The 24,743-nt window shown below is 47.5% G+C and overlaps 1 protein-coding gene across 2 annotated transcripts in view; it reads right to left on the bottom strand.

Annotated features, from left to right (window-relative positions):
- stat2 (signal transducer and activator of transcription 2) overlaps nt 1-13,124 on the bottom strand; it is a 33,348-nt gene extending 20,224 nt beyond the window's left edge. For both annotated transcript variants that reach the window (XM_056275065.1, XM_056275064.1), the window contains exons 1-8: nt 12,992-13,124; nt 6,830-6,973; nt 6,564-6,708; nt 5,594-5,689; nt 5,195-5,284; nt 4,972-5,050; nt 4,754-4,833; nt 4,471-4,622 (exon numbers count right to left, since the gene is read on the bottom strand). In XM_056275065.1, the coding sequence (XP_056131040.1) occupies nt 4,471-4,622; nt 4,754-4,833; nt 4,972-5,050; nt 5,195-5,284; nt 5,594-5,689; nt 6,564-6,708; nt 6,830-6,960 (773 nt within the window). In that variant the 5' untranslated portion in view covers nt 6,961-6,973; nt 12,992-13,124. The remainder of the gene's footprint in view (nt 1-4,470; nt 4,623-4,753; nt 4,834-4,971; nt 5,051-5,194; nt 5,285-5,593; nt 5,690-6,563; nt 6,709-6,829; nt 6,974-12,991) is intronic.
- Between the last annotated feature and the right edge of the window lie 11,619 nt (nt 13,125-24,743).

Raw genomic sequence — 24,743 nt, forward strand, 5'->3', positions numbered from 1 at the left:
CATGGACAAGGCATTCCTAGAACTCAAAGCAGCTCTCACTTCTGCTCCAGCCTTCGGTCTGCCTGACTACACACTGGCCTTTCATCTGTATTTGCAAGAAACAAATGGCTTCGCTAATGGGATTCTTGTTCAGAAGCATGGTTCTCAGCACAGACCTGTAGCCTACTATTCCGTTCAGAGTTCAGATATCACCTGTTGTAAGGGGTGTGCCTGCCTGTCATAGGTCTGTTGCAACCATCTCTGAAATGATTGAGAGGTCAACGCCTATTTTCTGAGCACATGACTGCGTAGTCTATGCCACTCATGCTGTAGTCCAACTAATGCAAACAGCTGCTTCCAGACAATCTGGCTATGAAACTGTCATTCTCTGCTATGAAACTGTCAATTCTCTCAAGCCCACACATTACAGCACCTCCTTTGAGCATGGCACGCTTATCAAAAATCCTTCTTCAGGCAATCTTGTTACCTACTCAATTGGCTATTGTTAAATGTGCTGAACACACAGGTGCTGATGATCCCGTTTCTAAGGGCAATGCGCTGGTTATGGTTGAGGAAAGGATGCGCACAGAGCAAGTCGGGCTCGTGGCTGCACCCTGATGGTAGAGCAGTGTCCCAAATCGCTCCTCAAACCAAGATTTCAATTCAGCGAATGGTGGGAGGTTGGGCAGAGAGTCAATTTAGAAAAGAATCCCGAAGGCTCTTTCAAACCCTGACTTTGTCGATCTTTTGCCCACCAGGGCACATGGCTTACATCAGGGGTGCCCAACTCCAGGCCTCGAGGGCCGCAGTGTCTGCAGGTATTTGTTGCAACCATGCACTACACCACCCGATTTAACTAATTCCTTTCCCTCCTTGGTTCGAGAGGTGAGCTAATTAGTTAAATCGGGTGGTGTAGTGCATGGTTGGAACAAATACCCGCAGACACTGCGGCCCTCGAGGCCTGGAGTTGGGCACCCCTGGCTTACATACTCTCCCAAGGACTGATTATCACTCAGGCTTTAGAATCACTGTTTCTGGCCTTAGACATGTTACATGTTTCAAAAATCATAATGCCACAGGTGCGTGTGCTGCGGTGGGAATGGTAGATAAATACTCATGCTCTCGGATATTTAATATATCAGATTACAAGGGTACAGGGAGAGGTAACTCTCAGGTATGTACTATATCTCCAACTGCCATAGGTAGACTTTCAGGCAGCATTGATAACAATTGCTCCATTACTGATACAATAGGAAAGTATTGGGTGTGTGTGGAGTACCACCTTACACCTCCCTACCTCTTCTCTGGACAGGTAGATGTGCCCTATCCTCAGTTGGACCAGCCCTTAGACCTCACAACCAATTCATGAGAATTACCAGATGTAAAAGAAGTGATAACATATTCCACAATCACCACCAAACTTCCTGGACACGATTCTTAGGTGCCTTAATTCCTATTTATGAAGTGCCATCCTCCTTGGATTAAATTACAGATCTGTCAGTACATGGTACAACCACAGCTCTACAAGTACAACTGTCAGGGACCAGACTAACGGTGCTCCAAAACAGACCAAAAATATCACCAATAGCGTTGACAATAACAAAAAAACAGATTGACACATCAAAAGAAGAATGCTACAGTTCAGGTGACTGGGATCCTTTTGTTTGCTTAGGCCCCATATGGGAAACCTTAGTGAACATTTTGCTGGGATTTATTCTTGTGATTTATTCTCTGTTCATTTTTCTTTTTTTCACCAAGTGTGCCTAGGTGTGAATGTGTCGGCCCTGTGTGCTCAACCGGGGACTTATGAGTAACCCCACACCTGCCCCGACGCCTGTCACCTTAACCAACTCCGGAAAAGTAAAGAGTCCAGCCCCTCTCCAGGAATTTGGTACCAGAACCCATGCTACGTGTGGAGGTGTGCTCAACTATATCTAGTTGGTACTGTTCCACTTCCCGCACCAGCTCAGGCTCCTTCCCTGCCAGAGAGGCGATATTCCAGAACCCGAGGACCAATCTGTGATGCCGGAAGTTGGCACGCCCCAGTCCCCACCTGCCGCCTGGCCTGCACTGCACCCTACCCCAATGCTCATCCCCGCATGTGGTGGGTCCACGGTTTGGGGGCTCCATGTTGTTTTTTTTGGGCTGGTCCCGACCAGGCCCCATGGGCCATGGCCCGGCCACCAGACACTCGCCAGTGAGCTCCCTTCCAAGGTCTGGCTCCAGGAGGGGGCCCCGGTTTCCCTTTTACAGGCGAGGTGCAGTAGCTCTGCTGGTGTTCTTTCATTGGGTTTCTTGGGAATCGCTCTTAGTCTGGCCCCTGCCCTGGGACCAATTTGCCATGGGAGACCCTACCAGGAGCTACTGCCCCCGACAACACAGCTCCCAGGATCACCGAGACACCCAAACCCCTCCACCACGTTAAGGTGGCGATTCTCGGAGGGGTGGTGATTCTCGGAGGAGCTTTCCCAATTGTGCCCTTGTGTGTCACGTTCCCCTATGACCAGACTTGTGTCCCGTCTGATAGGTCCTTGATTTCAAGATTTCAAAGGTTTATTTGTCACATGCTTCATGTACAAGTACAATGAGCAGTGAAATGCTTTTTTTTTTGGCAAAGTCCGAGTTACCTTTGAAAACTCCTTTGAGTTACCTTTGTGGTTTCAATCTTGTAATCAAAACGGGGGAAACTATGGAAGCAATTCAAAATGATAATCGTTGACATAACACCACTGACATGTAATCACTGTAGAAGGAGGTTTTTTTGTGTTTTAAAAAAAATGTTCCCCCTTTTTCTCCCCAATTGTATCCGGCCAATTATCCCACTCTTCCAAGCCGCCCTGGTCGCTGCTCCACCCCTCTGTTGATCCGGGCAGGGCTGCAGACTACCACATCTCCTCTGCTACACGTGGAGTCGCCAGCCGCTTCTTTTCACTTGACAGTGAGGAGTTTCACCAGGGGAACATAATGCGTGGAAGGATCACGCTATTCCCCCAGTTCCCCCTCCCCCCGAACAGGTGCCCCAACTGACCAGAGGGAGAGCTAGTGCAGCGACCATGGCACGTTCCCACATTCAGGTTCCCACCCGCAGACACAGCCAATTGTGTCTGTAGGGGTGCCCGACCAAGCCAGAGGTAACGCGGGGATTCGAACCAGCGATCCCTGTGCTGGTAGGCTACGGAACAGACCGCTATCCCACCCGGATGCCTGTATAAGGGGTCCAAAGGAGTTGAATCAAGTGCAACTGTACTTGGTATATATCCAGTTGCACTTGATTCAACTCCTTTGGATAACCGTGACCTGGATGAATGAGAACATTCACAGACCTGTATAAGGGTTTTTTGTAAGGGGCATACTATAAACACTGTTGCATTTTTTGTTCTAATCTGAAGAAAACAGACGTGCCTCTGAACTGTACTCTGTTCTTCCCTTGATCAAGGTCGATACACTCACTAAAATCAACCGTTCACCACCTGGAAGTACAATTACTCAATTCAACAAGCAACCACCGCTGTAAGCTGACAAAGGGGGAGAACATAGCAGGGATGTTAGCAATGGGAGTAGGCCAGGGTACATATTAATTCACCAGGATATCCAAGAAGCGCTTCAACGCAACACGAGGCGTTATCTATAAATATATAGTGGGTAATAGCGTCTCATTTTGTTTATACTGCTTGCCAGTGGCGGCTGGTGCTAACAATTGTTGGGGGGGGTGCAATTTACCTTGGCGCAGTACACCTGACAGCCGCTTTAATGTCCACACAGTCGCACCAGCCGCCACTGCTGCTTGCACATTTTTGACCATGCTGCCTTCTTTTTTTTATTTTTATTTATTTCTGATTTTTCCCTTTTTTCTCCCAATTTAGTGGCCAATCGATCCCTATTCTAGTTCAAACACCCACCCTCGCACTGTGTGCGTTCGCCAACTGCGTCTCTCCGGCCGGCAGTCTCAAAGGAGACCGCCTCCCCACTTTCGTGACAAGGCGACTCCAGGCCAAACCACTGCTTTTTCCCCACACACACAGAGACGCATTCATGTGACAAACACAAGCCGACTCCGCCCCCCTCCCGAAGACAGCGTTGCCAATTATTGCCGCTTCATCGAGTCCGGTCATAGTCGGATCTGACGAGACCGGGGCGCGAACCCCGGTCCCCAGTGGGCAACTGCATCGACACAAAGCCGATGCTTAGACCGCTACACCACCGCGGACTCCATGCTGCCTCCTTTTGATGACCTGCGGGTCACCTGTGTGTCAGCAGCAACCACCGTCAAGGTGTTTTTAGGAATGAGCTCTGATCGCTGGATTTTCTTGCCGCGATGCATTTTCCATTGAGTTATATGGAATACGGGGCCAGGTCTATAAATGTTGGTCCAGGACATTGTGAGGGAAACTGTTTCACTAAGACGGGGGTGTGTCGGTACACTGTGTAACTGTGTAAGTGTTAGACAGGCAGTGGAGAGGCTGCACTAAGACAGGGGCAAGTGGACCATACCACTTCTCGAGATGATCCAGGCAGGTGTTGTCTGGCGCTCCAATGCAGGCTCTCTGCTGCCTCCTCTGCCACTCCACCAACTCCTTCTGCACCAACATCACTTTCAGCTCCTCGGACCTGTCCAAAATCTTGGTGAAATCTGACAGCACTGTCTTGGAGGGCAAAAAAAACACAAGGAAGGGAAGAATTGAAAAAACATCAGAAGAACTAGACAGGAAAAGAGATCTGAAAATCTGAGGCTTGAAAGTGATGGCCTTGCGTGAAAACACGAGTTTCATCATACCTTTCTACAGGTGTTCACCCTGTTGAGAAGCATCTGCACAACCGCCAACTGGTCTCTCTTTGCGGCCTCATTTGCCAACGCTGCAGCACAGTTCAGTATGTTAGATGAATCACACTTTCCAAAGTAAACACAGCAAAATCAGGTAAGCAAAATCCTTAACCTCTAGTGGAAAATTACTCGGACCATACAAGTAAATCTACAAATCTCAATATGCTCACCTTCCATCTCATGGGTTTTGTATTTAAAATCAAACTCATCCTGTTGTTCCTCTAGGCAAATCAAAGTACGTTCCATGCACTGAAAGTCCGAATGTGTAGGGAAAAGAAGTGCACTTAATTATTGATAATTGCACGATGTAATAATATACCATAAATCCAGAACTTCCAGAAATCTCAGAATGGCAAGACAATCCAAATGAGCAGTCAGAGAGAATCGCGATACCTGCACGTCATTTTTGAGACCTGCCATTTTACGCTCGAGGTTCTGGTGGTCCGTTTCCATGTGTTCCTGCTCCACATGCAGCAACTGGACCTAGGACAAAATGAAGGCCCGAGAATTGAAGGGTGGGGTTTTGATGATGACACGGAGTCTTAAAGCTAAGAGTGTAAGTTAAGGTTCAACTTGATACGGCATCCCACTTCAGGGAGACAGTTTCCCTCGTGAGTGAGTACAGGGCCTCAAGCGCGTAGTCTTACTAGTTAATGAGCGGTAATATGTCAACGTAAGAAAAAAATAGGCAAATTGAGTTCATTATGGCTTTGTAATATTCGTAGGTTTGAATATTTCAGTTGGTATTTTTATTGACTAGTGGCAAAAGTCACCAAATTCTGGTACCGTTACCTGCTCGGCCAGCTCGGCGCTCTGCAAGATCTCCTTTTCTTTCTCTAGGAACCAGTGGATTACCCCAGCCAAGGTACACGGCTCCTCCTGGAACCTCTGTGGGGGGAATGGGTGGATACTGAGGAGGGAACTGATTTCTTCCACAAATACAGGCAAAAAAATCCACTTCAACTGTCAGACGCTAGCATCAGATCACATCTCGGATCAAGCGCTAAGAAAAAAACAACTTTCGATGAATTCATAAATTGCTTTCTAAAGACTGAATGCTGTGGTTTGCCCAAAAAAAATCTGATTTTTTTTCTACATTTTTTTTTGGGAGGGGGGGATTCCCCCCCTCCTTTCTCCCCAGTTGTACCCGGCCAATTACCCCACTCTTCCGAGCCGTCCCGGTCGCTGCTCCACCCCCTCTGCCGAGCTGGGGAGGGCTCCGCATGCCTCCTCCAATACATGTGGAGTCACCAGCCGCTTCTTTTCACCTGACAGTGAAGAGTTTCACCAGGGGGACGCAGCGCGTGGGAGGACCACGCTATTCCCCCCAGTTCCCCCTCTCCCCCGAGCAGGCGCCCTGACCGACCAGAGGAGGCGCTAGTGCAGCGACCAGGACACACGCCCACATCCGGCTTCCCACCCGCAGACACGGCCAATTGTGTCTGTAGGGATGCTCCCGACCCAGCCAGAGGTAACACGGGGATTCGAACTGATGATGTTGCCCCGTGTTGGTAGGCAATGGAATAGACCGCTACACTACCCGGACGCTCTCTAGACTCTGTTTTTAAGCAAGTGGGAAACAAGAGCTACCAGTTACTATTTATCAACTACTATTGTGAGAGAAAGGTGATGATCAAAATCAGTAAAAACTGCTACTTATTCAAAGCGCATTTTCCATGTTTACAGCCCATAGAAGGAAAGAGGTGATGCTGCTGTTACGGCACAAGGCCTGGCAGGCAGTGAGTGAAGCCACTGGGCGGACCTGAAAGTTCTGTTTGTAGCGTCTGATGTTATGTTGCATCAGAAATGACTCCTCCTGTACAAAGCGGCTGTGCTGGATGTCCAGATTCTCCAACAGCACCTGGAACAGTACCATGGCCAAATCATGGTCCCGGGCCGCACGTAGCCTAAAGGACAGTAAGCAAACACCAACTGATACAGTGGGCTCTTCAATTATCGGATGACCCTTCACAGATACTACAGAAGGGGGCAGTAACATCGGAAACGAAAGACGAAGTGCTGTCTCACCATTGCTGTTTCTCTACCCAGGAAGCTAGGTAATGCCGAACATCCATGGGGAAGGAATCTCTGTCATAGAGCTCGTGCAACTGCTGCCGGTAAACAGCATGCAGCTGATTCAGTCGCTGCCACTGGGCCATCCTGGTAGAGAGACTGCACACAAACACAACAGCAAGCACACAAAACACCTACATCAGACTGACGTACAGCACATATGAAACTCTGTGTGTGTTGTAGTGAGTCTGTGACGGTGACAGAGACAGAGTTTGTCCTCTGTCCTTATATACACCTTTGGAGTGAATAAAGTTATGAAACATGACATATTGTTAGGGGGTAAAGAGACACAAATAAATGTAGTTCATGTATGTATCGCCTCGCTTCAGACGTGCTTCTTAAATATGCATCGTCTTTGAATATTGATACACAACAAGTAAAAAGCCCAATGACTCCTGGAATAGCTCCAGCATCCCTGCAACTCTGAGAGCAGGGTAAGCGGTTGTGTAGTGTATTGGATGGATGGAACAAGTAAAATGCAATAGCCTACCTGTCACAGCTGCAGAAATACAAAAGGCAGACCTACAAAAGAAGGCAATCAGCCCTCATTTGTCACCAGAAAACATAGGCGGCGCTAGGGCATCAGGTGTGGGGTATCTTTCTACTTGCTCCGATTCCACCTCTGTGCTTCTACTGCTGGACTTCAGTGCAGCCTTTGACACCATTAATCACTGTATACTACTACTACTACTACGACTACTACTACTACTTTCAGCTGCTCCCGTTAGGGGTCGCCATATCAGATCATCCATTTCCATCTCTTCCTGCCCTCTGCATCTTCCTGTCACACCAGACACCTATACATGTCTTCCCTCACCACATCCATAAACCTCCTCTTTGACCTTCCTCTTCTCCTCTTCCCTGGCAGCTCCATATTCAGCATCCTTCTCCCAGTATACCCAGCATCTCTCCTCCACACATGTCCACACAGTCTCAATCTTGTCTCTCTTGCTTTGTTTCCAAACCGTCCAACCTGAGCTGTCCCTCTAATATAATCGTTCCTAATCCTGTCCTTCTTCATCACTCCCAATGAAAATCTTAACATCTTCATCTCTGCCACCTCCAGCTCCACCTCCTGTCTTTTCATCAGTGCCACCGTCTCCAAACCATATAACATAGCTGGTCTCACTATCACCTTGTAAACCTTCCCTTTAACTCTTGCTGGTACCCTTCTGTCACACATCACTCCTGACACTCTTCTCCACCCACTCCACCCTGCCTGCACTCTCTTATTCACCTCTCTCCTGCACTCCTCATTACTTTGGACAGTTGACCCCAAGTATTTAAACTCATATGCCTTCATCACCTCCACTCCTTGCATCCTCACCATTCCACTGTCCTCCCTCTCATTCACGCATAGGTATTCCGTCTTGCTCCTACTGACTTTCATTCCTCTGCTCTCCAGTGCATACCTCCACCTCTCCAGGCTCTCCTCAACCTGAGGACACTAGACCTTAACCTGAGGATAGTATTAAACAGAATAAATTGTAATTTTGGTGTCTCTGGCTTAGCTTTCCCTTGGCTTAAGTCCTTCTTATCTGGAAGGACACGTTATGTCTGCTATAGTAAGATTAGATTGAAATTCTCTGACGATAAATATGGCATATGTCAGGGCTCAGTTCTTGGTCCTCTACTTTTCTCTCTTTATATTTGACCTCTTGGCCAAATTATATGCAGTCATGGAATAAATATCCATTGCTATGCTGATGACACTCAGCTGTATGTGCCTATAAGGGCTGATGATCATACTCAAATGACTAATTTGGATGCCTGCTTGGCTGCTGGGAAAATTTGAATGTCACTAAATTTGCTGCTTTTAAATTCAGATAAAGCTGAGATGCTGGTCATTGGCCCTGCTAGACACAGACACCAATTTGATCAAGTAACAATAACAATCGACAACTCAGTGATTTCGCAAACTGTGGCAGCCAAAAATCTTGGTGTTACGTTTGATCCCGGCCTTTCCTCTGATAAGCACATTAAAGAAATCACCAAGACTGCCTTTTTTCACTTACATAACAGCGAAAATTCAGCCTTTCCTGTCCATGGCTGACGCAGAGACTCTAATACATGCCTTTGTTTCATCCAGACTTGATTACTGTAATGTTGTGTTCTCAGGTCTGCCACATGCTGGTACTAAAAGTCTTCAGATGGTTCAGAATGCTGCTGCTAGAATCCTAACTAAAACTAGGAAATTTGACCATATTACACCAATTCTTGCCTCCCTTCATTGGCTTCCTATCCATATTAGATCAGAATACAAGGTGCTTCTGCTGACCTATAAAATCCTTAATGGGCTTGCCTCATCTCACCTGTCTGATCTCCTTAAATCTTACATGCCATCTCGAGCTCTTCGCTCTCAAAATACAGGGCTCCTGTGTGTACCCAAAGTTAAAAAGAAGTCAGCTGGTGGCAGCAGGGCCTTTTCCTGTCCGGCCCCCGTTCTTATGGAATAACCTGCCTGCTGCCATCAGACAATCAGAGTCTGTTGAGTCCTTTAAATCCAAACTTAAAACTCATCTTTTTCCCTTAACCTACAATTAGTTGTCTTTAAATTGAGCAATTACTTCACAACCTGTACTGCATGGTGGGTCGGTTTCTGTCTCAATGAATTTACCAACCACTGTTCTGCTGATGAGATTATAGAGTATAGATTATTGACTATTGCAGACTGTTGTGTTCTCTCACGTCTTTCCTCTCTCTCTGAATGACGTCTTCTCCTTTCTCTTCTGTGTATGTGAATGGTGTGCACATGATGTGAATGGTGTGCACATGCCGTCTGTCCTCCTCTCAAGTATCCAAGGTGATAGGGTGGTCGCCACCTGAACACTGCTTGACATCCTTCTCATCACATTTTTTAATATATATATATATATACATCTTATAAATCCATATGTTTTTTTATGCTGTTCCAATGCTATATCATTCTCTCACTACAATGTGTGACTAATGTTTTCTCTCGTCTCTTCTCCTGTCTATGTGAATGGTGTGATGTGAGTCTCCCCTGTGTGCATGTGTAGTCCGTCCTCCTGTCAGGCCTACATAGTGATGCTGGTCATGTGGCTCAGGTCCTGAGCTGTTCCTATTTTTTGCTTTGTTCTCTGTTTTTCTATGTTTTTGGTGGTGTCGTTTTGGGGAAATTTGGCCTGTGTGTTTTTGTCTTTTGTGTCGCCCTGTTGCGGGCTGGGGGAAATGGAATTGTGTTTCCTTTGTGTACTCAAGCACATGAAAGAAATTACAATAAACTGTTCCTGATTCCTGATTGTTCCTGTTGCTCTCCCTGAGGTTTCTTCCTAGTTTCTCTCCCTGTTACAGGTTTTTTAGGGAGTTGTTCCTTATCTGATGCGAGGGTCAAAGGGCGGAATGTTGTGTTGCTGTAAAGCTCAGACGCAAATTTAGGATAATAGGCTATGCAAATAAAATTGACTTGACTTGTTTTCCTCCGCAAGGTGCGCACCTCAAAGGACCAGTCTGATCACCAGTCTGTCCAGTTGCAAAAGTCTTGCAACTTACGGTCAATTTAGGTCAGTTCACAACTTCACCTCGATTGACATTTTACTCTTTTAAACCCAAATTATTTTATTTTATTTTATTTTTTTATTATGGCATCACTCCTACATATACTTAATTCCTTTACGTCGCTCAGGGAAAAATGTTAGTTAAACTGAACCGGAATGTTAGGGAAATTTAAATTACTGCCCCAAGCGCTAAAAATAAATAAATAAAAGTAAGTGAAAAATGTTCCCAGATCAACATTTGACCAGATGTCCATGAGTTGTAATATCATTTACCCAATTTGACTCATGTGAGAAATATGGTTAGGTTTTGGATTAGCCCCAAGTCACCAAATAAACTGTTGATCTCAAAACATAACTCACCTGCAAAAATCCAGACGTGCTTAGGAGACATCCTCAAAGCTGGTCTATCAAGAGTGTCGTACAAACTTTACTTCTTGTTCTTTAACTGTAAAGTGTGTCATCTAAGTAATACACCCATATAGTTTGCATTCATATGAGTTTTCTTTGCTTCAGTAAACAGTATAACAAGTACGTCGCTGGGACAATGCACAGTTCCAGAAGAAAGGGGGAGAATTTGAGCTGAGGGTTTCCTCGGGGGGCTCCAGTTTCCTCCCACAGTCCAAAGACATGTATAGGCCACGTGACTCGCCCGTGCTGAATTTTCCCTTGGTGTAAATGTGTGTGTGTGTGTGTGTCGGGGGGGGGGCCCTGTGATGGCCTGGCGGCCTGTCCAGGGTGTCCCCCCGCCTGCCGCCCAATGGTTGCTGGGATAGGTTCCAGCACCCCCGTGACCCCGAGTGCAGGGGAAAATAAAAGATAAATGGGCAGTATGGTGGCCCAGCGGTTCAGCGGCAATGTAGTGAGGGGGAAAAGGGGGAAGGACCTACCAGGGCCTAGAAGGGGGGGGGGGCTCGAGAAGTCTGGAATTAAAAGTTTGTTTCGGTTTGGAAATGTTTATTTCTAACTAATCAGTGTCATAACTTCAGTTAAAATTGGCTCAATACATCAGTTGAGGGACTTAAAGAAAATAGTGGAGGCTCTCTGATGCCCCTCTCAGCCCTCTCTGAGGCCCCTCTCACTTCTTACAAAAGGTGCAAAAGGGTTTAGTCTGGCCCTCATGAGCATCTCTCAGTGCAGCTCATCTAGTCCTGTGGCGAGTGACTGCTGATACAAGCACAGAGTCGTGTCTTTCCCAAGGAAAGCAAAATCTGGGTTCCAGAAAAGAAAAGCGGAAAAGGAAAGGGAGAGAAGACAACATGACTCAATGACTCCGCAAACAAGACGTCCCGACAGTGGGCATTTACTGTGGAGTAAACATCGTGGGTGTCAGCAGCATCAGTACCCTAAGATGTACCAAAGTTTCAAGTGATACTGTCCAGTTCTTCAGTCACTGCCATATAGTTAAGTCAGGTTAAAATAGATCAGTGTGCTGTGACTGTAAATAATATACAGTACGCTGGAACTCAAAAAGTGATGCGTGAGAGACAAAGGAGGAAAGGGGCCCACAGAGACTGCCTATGTATAGGGCCCAGAATTTTGTGCTACACCCCTGCGGGGGTTATGAATGTTGCCTCACAGCAAGAGGGTCCTAGGTTAAAAGGTTTCCTCCAGGTGCTCCGGTTTCCTCCCACCATCTAAGACAGTGTTTCTCAACCCAGTCCTCAAGGACCCCCTATCCTGCAGATTTTCTTTGCAATCCTGAATAGGCACCTGTTTGTAGTTATTCAACCAATCAGCAATGAATGTCTGAGCTTGCACACATTGCATAATTAAGTGCTACGAGATGACTGGTCGAGTAAGTACAAGCAGGGCTACCTATGCAGGGTTACAATGAAAATCTGCAGGATAGGGGTTCCTCGAGGACTGGGTTGAGAAACACTGATCTAAGAGACACGCATGTCAGGCTGACCAAGGCGACGGAAAGAACTACTGCAGCTGCCCACGGCTTCCAGCGTGGGTGTGAGAAGATGGGTTAAACGCAGAGGATGGATTTCCATACGGGAGATGTATCCCATCTTATAAAGACATGACCGCATATGCACCTCAGTGGTCCATTCGCGTGTGAAACGACGCGTTTAACGACAGACATGAGAGCTATCTGTCACAGATGCATTGGGATTTTGGGGATCTACGTCAGCGTTTCTCAACCCAGTCCTCAAGGACCCCCTATCCTGCAGATTTTCTTTGCAACCCTGAATAGGTACCTGTTTGTAGTAATTCAGCAGTGAATGTCAAGAGTTTGCACACCTTGCATAATTAAGTGCTGTGAGGTGATTGGTTGAGTAAGTACAAGCAGAGCTACCTATGCAGGGTTACAATGACAATCTGAAGGATAGGGAGGGGGTCCTCGAGGACTGGGTTGAGAAACACTGATCTACGTTACCCTTTTTTTTTCAGTGATAATGTTGCCTCTTAATAGCGCCGCCCATGCTGCAAAACGTGGCTCCGGTGCGAGGCTGCTCTTTCGTGCTGTGAAGCTACGGTCAGACTTCAGAAACGTCACTATTAGGCCCGACACCGAGCTGCCTGGCGTGCGGACAGGCCGATACGTGTTATGCCGAGAGACTCGCGTTACAGCAACAAGAAGACCGTTACTCACCTCGCTCCCGACGCCTCAGTCAACACCGACCCGCGCACCGACGTTTCACTTGGATCTTTCCAAAGTCCGGCTTAGACGACGCGGGATTTTCAAAGTCCGGCGTAGACAACGTTTTGATGACACTGGCCCGACAGGCGACACACGTCTGGTTTCGTCTAATATGATTTTCCTTGTTTTCTCTCCCCGGCCACTGCCTGATTGGTTGTGCCGTTGTCCCGCCCAATTGCTTCTTCGCCAGCGTGTTAGGGCGCCATTTTGGATCCTGGCTCAGTGACATTAACGTCAGTCAAGCGCCGGAATGGTTTCAGGACGACGCACACGGTTTCCAACGAGGGGATTGTAAATAGCTGATTGGCTGTCCCCGTGCAAAAAAGCGCAAGCACTACTGGACGATTCACTTGACAATCTTCAGGAAAGGGGCGGGTATACCGAAATAGAAACTTATAGGACTTCTATCTGAAAATTTCCCAGAAATGACGTTGTGAAAGCGACGTCTCCGAAACAAGACAACGGAAATACGGTGTTTTCATTTGATGGCCGCCAGCCCGCCGCGATCTTTGTGGAATAAAACTCGGCGCCCATCTGTATTTTGCTCCGGTCGTTTAGAATATTCCAGAAGACAGGTGTAGTATGCTGGAGCGTTGTCAGACCCGGACCATCGAATTTAGCTCAGATACGTATTCCGAATTATAGTGATTTTCAAATATGCACATCAGTTTAATTTCAAATTGAGATTTTCGCATTTTAAAAGGTTAAAAAGGCTATGGAGATTATTGTTAAATTGTTATTATTCAGTTAAATAATAATGTAGCGAATTCGGGAGGCAACCACAGGAACTGCCGCGGCCGAGACGCGAACTCGCTACAATAACAACAACAACAACAACAACAACAACAACAACAACAACAACAACAATAATAATAATAACAATGTAACGATCACGGATGAATATTGTGACGTGGTTAAATAATGGACTTCTTAGACACCCTTTCGGAGTTAACAAGTAAGCTTTTAATGACTGCAAGTCAAACAAGTCAGAAAAGACACAAGTTTGTATGGGTCTTCCCCCTTCCTCCCCCCTTCTTCGGGAAGCGCGTCCCCGCGCTTAAGCATATCAGCTCCTTCACGCCTCAGGGCGCATGCGCTTCCGATGGCCTTACGGTCGCTCCATCCCGCTTCTGACACCAGTGTAGCGAATTCGGGGGGCAACGCAACCACACCTGCCGCGGCCGGGAAGCGAACCCGTATCGCCCGCACCGCAGGAGGCATCGCTAACCGCTAGACTAAAGGGTCAGACCCACCAGCCAGCGGCCAGCGTGTCTACTTATCCATCCACGTTACAATATATATAGGCTCGGTAGTCCTTGGCTAACAGGTCGGACCCTTTAGTTGACTGGTTAACGCAGTCGCCCGCGGTGCTGAATACACGAGTTCCGTGATCGTTACAACAACAGCAACAATAACAATAGTAATAATAATAATAATAATGTAATAAAAGCTGCAATCCTGAAGATTTATGGGCCAACTAATGGCCTTTTCGGGGGTAGGGGTGGGGTCCTATTTTTTTACAAATCGATACAACTAATTTGATAGATGTGTTTCATATGTGTGTTCTTGTAGTTTTTGGATGTGTTTCGTGAAATGACGAATAAAGTGTTCCTGATTCCTAAAGTGTTCCTGGTTCCTGAAGTGTCCCTGATTCCTGAAGTGTTCCTGGTTCCATATGTCTATGAAACATCTCTTGTACTGATGACACCACTATAGTGGGGCTCATAACCAACAACGAGGAGACACACTACAGACAGGCGGTCCAACATCTGGTTGGGTGGTGTTCAGACAATAACCTGGTCCTGAACGCCAGTAAAACAAAGGAGATCGTTGTGGACTTTAGGAGATCCAGGATGACCACCCCACCCCCACTACACATAAACGGCGAAGAGGTGCATATTGTGGATAACGTCAAATTCCTGGGAATGCACATGACCAAAGAGCTCACATGGTCACTCCACACCTCCCACCTGGTGAAGAAAGCGCAGCAGAGGCTCTTCTTCCTCAGGAAACTGAAAAAAGCCGGTCTCCCCTCTCAGCTGCTGGTCAACTTCTACAGAAGCGCCACAGAAAGCATCCTCTGTCAGTGTGTCCCAGTGTGGTGGGCCAGCTGCACAGCACAGAACGGGAAGGGCTTGGCCCGGGTGGTAAGGACAGCACAGAGGACTGTGGGAGCTGTGCTCCCGGACCTGGACGCGGTGTATGCTGGCCGCCTACAGAGGAAAGCCAGCAACATCAGCAAAGACGCAACAGACCCAGGTCTGTTCGTTCCCTTGTCATGGGGGAAAAGATACCGCACCATCAAAACCCGGACTAACAGGCTGAGGAACAGCTTCTTCCCCAGAGCTGTAGCCTCCCCCCCCCCCCACACACACACACACACACACATACACACCTGCCTGTAGCTGCTGAGGACTAACTGCTACTAAAGCCGCTGCAATATGGACCATTTTATGTGCAGTAACCCCATGCACTACTATGAACTTTAAAAGCCGCTGCTGTCTTCTCCTGTCTCGTCATCATTTCTACTGCCTCACTTATTCATACTAAATGCTGTTTGTCCTTGTTTTTATTTTGTTTTTTGTTTTTTTTTTAAATCGCTTACCTTCTCTAGTGTTGCTGGTCTCAGAGTAACCCAACGAAATTTCGTTGTGTGTACACAATGACAATAATGTATCACATCTGAGCTGATCTGATCTGATCTTATTTTACGTCGTTTCACCAAAGATTATTTGGTTTCATTTTCGATTTCGCTGTAGTCTCAGTCTTTTCCTGAAATATATAAATAGTTTTAGCCATTTAAATAGTTTAGTCATTTATTTTACCTTAGTTCTCGTCTTGTTTTAGTCAGTGGAACTTAATTTTAATTCTAGTCTAGTTTTAGTGACTGATGTTTTAGTCCAGATTTAATCAGTAGGCTTTATCTTGTCATTAGGCTGCTGTTTAACGCCAACTGTTACCATTATCAGTTGAATGGAGCTTAAATTTGAAATCTGCAACTTTTCTCCCTTAATAGGTTGTCATTTTAGGCTAGCCATCTGGGGGAGGCAGGTTACACACTAACCAGCATCCTTGGTTTGAGACAGTCCTCCGCATTACTCAGAACCTGCAAGTAAACCCACAAATGTCAACTGGCTCATCTTCCACCTGGGTTTCGTATTTAAAATCAAACCTGCACTGTTGTTCCTCCAGGCCTCCAGGCCTGTCAAAAAGAAATAAATGTCGTGGCTTTCATGATATAAAATGAATGAAGATGAATGGCTGCTCATCTGGTTGACTTGCATTCTTAAAATGGCGGTAAGAAAACACCTCAGCCATTTTATTGCAGCTACTGTGATGACGGTTTCCAGCTGTGACTGTGATTAATCCTACTCTGACAATTTTACTGGACACTATGGCACGTCCGCGTGGTGGTGAGGTGAATAAACAGGATTATCTTCGACCCCGTGTACACTTGGTTTTAAAATGCGTTTTTTTTGCGATCGGATCACAAGTGGACAGCGCTAAATACAAGCGTAAACAACCACCAAAAGGTTTTGTCAACCGGTTTCTCAAACCACTTGCCGAGGTGGTCTGGGACGCATTTGACGTTTTGTCGTGTAAACGCTAATGCGTCCTGGTGCGTCCCCGACAAGGACGCAACAGGAGATCTTCTTGTTCTTCTTCTGCTTCTTCTTCTCCCGAGTATGGAAATCTGATCACAAGTGGTCAGCAGGACGCGTTTGGAGACGCCCGGTAGACACAGGTGTAAACGGCGATGCGTCTCACTGTCCACTTGTGAGCCCATCGCCTAAAAACACATCCTAAAACCAAGTGTAAACAGGGTCATTTGGTCCCTGCAGTTTTCCTGCGCTGAGATCAGCAGTGAATGGTTTGCTGCCTTGTGAAATATGATCGACTTCTCGTTTACTTTCAACGCTCAGCCGAATACGTGATGTTTTGGTTTCGACCCCGTCGCTGCCCGGTCTGAGTGAACGGTAGATACGAGTCACGCCCGCTCGCGGGCAGCGACGGAGAGCAGCGTTGGTCGAGCGAGCTAGAGGAATGAATGAAGAGAGGGAGCGGCGATAGCGACAACAAACGTTTTCCATTTTAGATGATCGGATTCATATCAAAGTGTGTTCCATGCAGTGAGTCCCTGAAGAGGAAAAAAAAACCCAACAACAAAACAAAACAAAAAACAAATGTGCATTTAAGCTTTTGATAATTACACATAGCCTACCATAAAGCCACAACGGCCAGTCTGGATAGTATGTCAGCACAGTGGTACGGTAGGTATCACTATGCTGTTCACATTTATCGGTTGGGTCGCACCAACTGGTGCAGCGGTAAACACGTGTATTGGAAACAACTCCATCCGAACAAACTACTGAAACGTGATGCCTATGTGCTGATGCGTCTGTTGAACAAACAATCAATATTACTGCACAACAGTGTTATGGTATAGTTTGATGAATTTTGTAACACATTAGACTGCCTGCATTAGCTTTGGTCCATAGATACACCTTTTACAAGGCTGTGGACTGTTTACTGTTGAGGTAACTGTCACGTATCAGGAAAGAACCCAAAAGCAGACTGGACAACCAGGTAAGGGAAGAATCAAGTCTTTATTGAAGTGACCGATCCCGGGGGTAGAGCAGGAGTTGGCTCAGTGGCAGGTAGGCAGGCAGGCAGAAGTCCATGAATGGCGATGTTCCAGCGAAGACTGGTCCATAGTGGAGGCCTTTTAAGGGTGAAGGCGATTGCTTGATGGCCAGCTGGCATGCCGGGGTGAAGGGGGGGTAAGCAGGTGTCAGCTGGTGTAGCAGGTGTCAGCTGGTGTAGCAGGTGTCAGCTGGTGTAGCAGGTGTCAAGGGCGATCGCTTTGATGTCAAGGGCGAGAGGCTGTGACAGTAACGGCACACAAGCAACAATGACCGCTACAGTTCTACTTCTCTCCAGTTCATACATCCACCTGGGAATCAAAGAAGGTGGAGTCAGTTCATCTGGGTACAATATTTACAGACAGATTCGTTTCATCACTCAACTCAACATCTTCAGGCTAAACTGACTGCAGGTATCCCCACCCCTTATAACAATACAGTACGATACAGTTGCCTACGACCAAAACCATCGCCCAGTTTCATATGCAAATACGGTGTGACCACTAACTAGAGTTTCAATGGCCATGTGTACTATTAACAGAGGATTGGCGAATAGTTGCAATCACAGCATTGTAAGATGGTGACAGTTGTACTCTTAGTCCCCCCCCCCCCGGTTCAGGGATGGTCATTCCCTCTTCACATAAATGGTCTCTTTGACTCCCCATTAAAACCAGAGCTCCAAACCAGAGTTCCAAACCAAACCAGTTCCAAACCAGAGTTCCTCCCTATCAAGGATGTGCACATCCTCATCCCTGAAAGAGTGGTTATGGGCCTGCAGATGGTGTGGACTGTGGAGTCCTGGTCTGGCGTGTTAGATCTCCTGTGTTGTGCCATCCTCTTGGCCAGCATCTGTTTGGTTTCCCCAATGTACAAGTCACGACAATCCTCCTGGCACTTAACAGTGTATACTATATTGCTCTGTTTGTGCCGGGGGACCTGATCCTTGGGGTGGACCATCTTCTGGCACAGCGTGTTTTTGGGGTATGAAAGCAACTGAGATGTGGTGTTTGGAAAATATGCATCTCAGCTTTTCAGACACTCCCACCACATACGGAATCACCACTGGTTTACACTTAGACAGCTGTTGTCCTTCTCCTCTCTACTGATGCCGGTGCACTGTTTGGTTGTCTTCCTTGCTTTGACAAACACCCAGTTAGGACAACCACACTTAACCAGGGCCTGTTTAATGTGGGATTTCTCCTCTTCCCCGGCCACCGTGTCGATGGGCACGTTGTCAGCTCAGTGGTGCAGCGTCCTGATGACTCCTAGTTTGTGCTCCAGTAGATGATGAGAGTCAAACCTGAAGTATTGATCAGTATGTGTTGGTTTACAGTAAACATCAACGATCAAATGTCCCCCATCACAACTGCAATGTCACAGTGTAAGAAGGCTAACCTGTCATGTTCCACATCCTCCCTGGTGAACTTGATGTGGTGTCCACAGAGTTCATGTGGTCGGTGAAATGCGCTACATCCTGAGATTGAATTTTAACCCAGGTGTCGTCCACAAATCTGAACCAATGGCTAGGTGGTGTCCCTGGATAGGACATCAGAGCCTCTTTTCCACTTCCTCCATGTACAAGTTGGCCACTACAGGTGAGACTGGGGAACCCATAGCACACCCATGCCTCTGCCTTTAGTACTGCCCCCTGTATGTGAAGTACGTGGACTGAAGACAGTTTCAGGAGCAGACACCCTTGGTCAGTGTTAAGAGTGGTCCTATTGCTAAGGGTGGGGTCATTTTGTAATTTCATATGGACTACCTCCACTGCTTCATCAACAGGAAGGCACGTGAAGAGAGACTTAACATCATTGTTTCATCCCTCGCCATAATGGCCTTATCCACAAAATCCATAGTGTTATGAATGAGATGTTCACTATTGCCTACCAACGGGTTGAGAATAGATGCAAGAAACTTAGAGATGTTATAGGTCACTGAGTTATTCATATAAACAATAGGCCGTATTGGAACATCCTGTTTATGTATTTTAGGTAAACCATATAGACTAGGTGTAGCGCCCCCTGGGTATAATCTGTGGTACAACATTCTGTCAATAGCATTGTCCTCTTCTAACAGCTTCAGACAATCTATCACCTTTTTTCTTGTAACCACTGCCTGGATCTCGTTTGAGGGGCTCATAAGTATTTATGTCGCTAAGTAACGTCATAACTTCCTCATGATAGTCTGTCTGGTTTAAAACAACAGTGCCTTTGTCCGCTGGAGAGTATTCCTCTCATTTCTACTGATGTTGGATGGTGGCCTTGAACTGGGGGGGGGGGAGTACATCTGTCACCATTTCACAATTTTACAATGCTGTGATTGCAACTATTCCCCAAACCTCTGTTAATAGTACACATGGCCTTTGAAACTCTAGTTAGTGGTCACGCCCATATTTGCATATGAAACTATGGCGTCCGGAGTTTAGCTCCTCTGGTAGGGTCACCCAAGGTGGATAGGTTACGGGGGAGGTTCCAGATGAAGCACGATCCAACAAAGACCTCAACAGCGGAATCGGAGGGAGGCAACGATAGTGAGGGCGGATGAAGGCTGCAGCAGAGAGTGGTCCCCAATTGTCTTGGTTCTCCATGCCATTAGACTCTAGCCACCCCCTACCAAGGACCGAGTGGTGGCTTCAGGCACATCAGCCTCTCCATGTAAAAAAAACTGTCACGCCCAGGCGTCCTCCCACAAGGACATCCACAAGAACCTAGAAGGAGGACAGTCATACTCGACCCCGAGTGGCCGCCAATATGTGTGTGTGTGTGTGTGTGTGTGTGTGTGTGTGTGTGTGTGTGTGTGTGTGTGTGTGTGTGTGTGTGTGTGTGCGTGCTGCAGGCAGAGCAGAGGTCCACTACTTCCACCTCATCAGCCATAATCAACTCGCTCCTTATCAATCCAGCCTTACCAGATCCGCTTTGCCAGATCATAGTGCCTGCTCATCCTGCCTGCTCTGTCAGCCCTTGTCTCTGGTCTTCAGTTTGTCTCCGTGGAGCCCCGCTTGTCTTCCCACCTCCTTGGTCTTGGCCCCCTCCCCTGTGCATCTTCCCGGACTCTGTGTTCCCTTTCTGCGCCTCGATTCCCTCACTAGTCCTTTTCCACCTGGCTTCGCCCCAGCTAATCCCTCTCCTGCGGTCTCCACTGGAATCCCAGTTCCTTACCTGCTCCCAACCCTGGCAATAAAAGCCATTGCTTTTATCTTACTCCTGTCTTTGAGTTATCTGTAAGCAAATTGGGTTCAGCCTCTGTCACGTTAACAGTACAATCTGGCCAGTATGAACCCATCTAACACAGACAGGCTCCAGCAAGCACTCCCAAACCAGGTTTGCTACTTGAGCAGCATGATTAGACCCTAAAGACCACCACGGACTAAGTCAGAACCGTCACTCAGTCTCTCACAGATGTCCAAAACCAAATGGTCACCCAGAGCTCCCCAGAAGCCTCCAGTCCCCCGCCCCTGCCCCATGAGCTTTTTGTTCCCACTCCGGGGCAACCCCAGGGCTTGCAGAGCCTTCCTGATGCTGTGTTCTGTGGTTTTTGAACAACAGCCCCACTCCTACACCAGTGATTGTGCATGGTCAAGTGCTTTCCTGGGCAACAGCAATATGGGATAAGAAATCTGCTGCCTGTCCCTCGTATGGCAACTTCTCATTGGAAATGGAAGAACCATGTCTGTGGCAAAGACGCCATGAAAAGACCCCTGTCCCTTTGACAAGGCCACAGTGTGGCTGACATAGCTATTGAGTTCCGGACCCTCGCCACTGAAAGTGGCTGGAATGATGGATCTCTCCAGGGGGCATTTCCACACGCGCTCAACGAGGACATCAAGGATGAGCTGGTGTACCGACAGGAGCTCAGTGGGCTGGATGAGATAATCGCATCAGCCATCCAGATCGACAACCGCCTTCAGGGGCGTTGGCGGGAGAAGACGTGTAAGCTTTCCACCTTTGTCCCATCTTCTGCCTCCTAACCTCATTCCTCTCCACTGATTGCCTCTGCTCCCCAGACTCTCCCTGACCTTGAAACCACGCAGCTGGGCCAAACTCGCCTCTCGTCGGAGGAACATCAGCAGCAGTTCAACACCCAGAGCTGCCTATACTGCGGCCTGGCCAGCCACTTCATAGCTGGATGTCCCATACGCCCAGCAAAAGAAATGGCTCAGCAGTAGCGGGACAAATACTGCTGAGCTGGACCACTTGCTCATCTCCCACTCACCCCCAGCTGGACGCTACTTTGATGTGGCAGGGCCGCTGACAGCTCTCCTGGACTCGGCTGCCAACAAAAGTTTCTTGGATCAAGAGCTGGCCAAGCAGCTAGTGCTGAACACTGTTACCCTCAACCCACCACTGGAAGTCAATTCCCTAAATGTGTGCGTGACAAACTTGTGTAAGAAGTGGGGTTGTTGTGAAGCGTCTAGGGTGTTGGTGTGGTGTTCTGTGCCTGTCCCATCTCACTCTCAACCTTCACCGCTGGCAAGAAGAAATGCGGACAGGAGAGCCGAGTATGTAAGTCTCTCTCTTCCAGTACATAGCCTCTCCAACAGCAAGCCCTATGTAGCGCCTCCCCGTGGCGACACACAGTAACTGGGTACACCTTGGACCTTGGCTGAACTACAAGGGACTCGGAGGAGGTCTGGCCCCTAGACGTGCGGTACACAGGCCCACCGGTGTGTGGATATTCCCTGATGCCCACGAACCAGCCCCCAGCTATGGGTTAAATAGTGCCACCTAGTGGATTACCCGGGAGAGGAATAGGCTACGGGAGTAAACCCATACACAACATCAACGTCCACAGTGCTGTTGTTGTTTGTGTTTCTTGCCCCTTTGTATGTGTTCAAGTGGGAGAGTACTGCTGGCATCGTGTGTTGCTGCCGCTTCTCCCTCTCGTAGCCCCCCTTCCCATCCACCCCTGTATGTCTGTGTCATGTTTATCTGTTGTCTTGTTTCACCCCGTTTATTGTAAAGCAACTTTGAGTGTTAGAAATGCGCTATATAAGATTGATTTATTATTTTATTATTATTATTATTATTTAAATGGCCAACTCCTTGCCCGCATCACAGAAAAGACTGTTCCTGCCCTCTGTCTCTCCGGAAACCACCAGGAGAGAATTAGTTTCCACCTAATTGACAGCCCCCATGCTCCCCTGGTTCTCAGCGACCCTTGACTGAAACGTCACAGCCCTCAGATCGACTGGTTACCGGTAAGGCAATGTCATGGAGCTCATTTTGTCTTATCAGATGTTTACGCTCTGCTCTTGTCCCTGCTCATTCTGTTTCCCAGTCGCTTCCTGAGCCCCCAGTCCTCTCCACAGGTCCCTCTGTGTATCACCGTTTAGCCCCTGTTTTCAGCAAACACCATGTCATGTCCCTACCACCCTATGACTGTGCCATCGACCTGCAACCCGCAGCACCTTTGTCCATCAGCCAGCTACACACCCTCTCCCAGCCAGAACAAGAGGCCATGGAGAGATGCATCCAAGTCTCCCTGGCTGCACTCTAGCCTTCCTCCTCTCTGGTGGGTGCAGGTTTTTACTTTGTTGGTAAAAAAGATGGTTCACTCAGACCATGCATTGACTTTCATGGGCTAAATAATATTACCATTAAGAACAAATATCTGTTGCCTCTATCTAGCTCTGCTTTTGCCCCCCTTCACAGAGCCAAGATATTGTCTAAGTTGGATGTCCACATTATCTACCACCTAGTTAGCATCAAAGAGGGGGATGAGAACATGTTTTCCAGGCCCCGGTGAATGATGTTTCTACAGACATGATTTGACCTTTTGTGTTTGTAGGTCTTTAAAAAGTTTTGTTGGTAAAGGTTCTTTAGAAGTAAGTAGTTACTTCTAAAGCAAGTAGTGTGGCGGACACTAGGGGCTGTGCCTCTCACCCAGCAGGGCTGTGAGCTGGGGGCGTGGTTTACGTTCCCGGGCTCTCTGGTGCAGGGTTGTCCCTGCTTCAGTTTGGTTTTGGAGCTGAGGAGTAAAGTTCAAACTCGCCTTCGTCTCCTGTGTGTGTTTTTTTTAATGATTATGGACTTTTGAGATAGAAACGTGAAACAAAAAGACCAAGATAAAAACAGCGAGGCAGCCCTTACATTTCCCTCATCCCACCGGTGGGATGTGAGCCTTTACCTGTGACAGGTTTACAGCCAGAACAATGTGGTGGATTTTAAATCCATGCTGGGTTTTGTCCTTGATACTGTGGCAGGATGAGGAAAAACACAGGAGACGAAGGCGAGTTTGAACTTTATTCCTCAGCTCCAAAACCAAACTGAAACAGGAACAACCTTGCGCCAGAGAGCCCGGGAACGTAAACCACACCCCCAACGTAAACCACGCCCCCAGCTCACAGCCCTGCTGGGTGAGAGGCACAGCCCCTAGTGTCCGCCACAGAAGCTGACAGGATTTTAGTCAAAGTGTCAAGAGAGATAGTCTCAAAAGCTGTAATAACAGGGATTGTCAGTGACTCACTGTATAGATATGGATTTGGTAAGACAGGATCTGCAGGAGTAGCTGGATGAAGGACTAATTTTGTGTATGATCTCGTCAACACTCCACACTTAGTGATGCATTTTGGTCTAACTAAAGCCCCGGCTGTTTTCCAGGCCCCAGTGAATGATGTTTCTAGAGACATGATTGGACATTTTGTGTTTGTATAGCTAGATGATATGTTAATCTATTCCAGGGACCACAACTCGCACCAGCTCCACAGTCACCAAGAACTCCATCGTCTGGTGAAGAATAAACTTTGTCAAAGTTGAGAAATGTGAGTTTCATGCTGCTACCGTGTCGTTTTTAAGCTACTTTAATATTTGTTTTCCTTGCCATTGCACAGGTTATAACGAAATTTGTTCTCTGCATTTCACCCATACTATTTTATAGGAGCAGTTGGCAGCTGCAGCGTCCAGGGACCAATTCCAGTTCTTCTTTCCATTGCCTTGTTCAGGGGCACAGGCAGGAGTATTAACCCTAACATGCATGTCTTTTTTAGGTAACATCATTGCACAGGGACAGGTGCGGATGGACTCTGCCAAAGTCACAGCAGCAGCAGACTAGCTAGCTCCTGC

Source organism: Lampris incognitus, chromosome 2 (genome assembly GCF_029633865.1).
Source record: "Lampris incognitus isolate fLamInc1 chromosome 2, fLamInc1.hap2, whole genome shotgun sequence".
Lineage (NCBI taxonomy): Eukaryota > Metazoa > Chordata > Actinopteri > Lampriformes > Lampridae > Lampris > Lampris incognitus.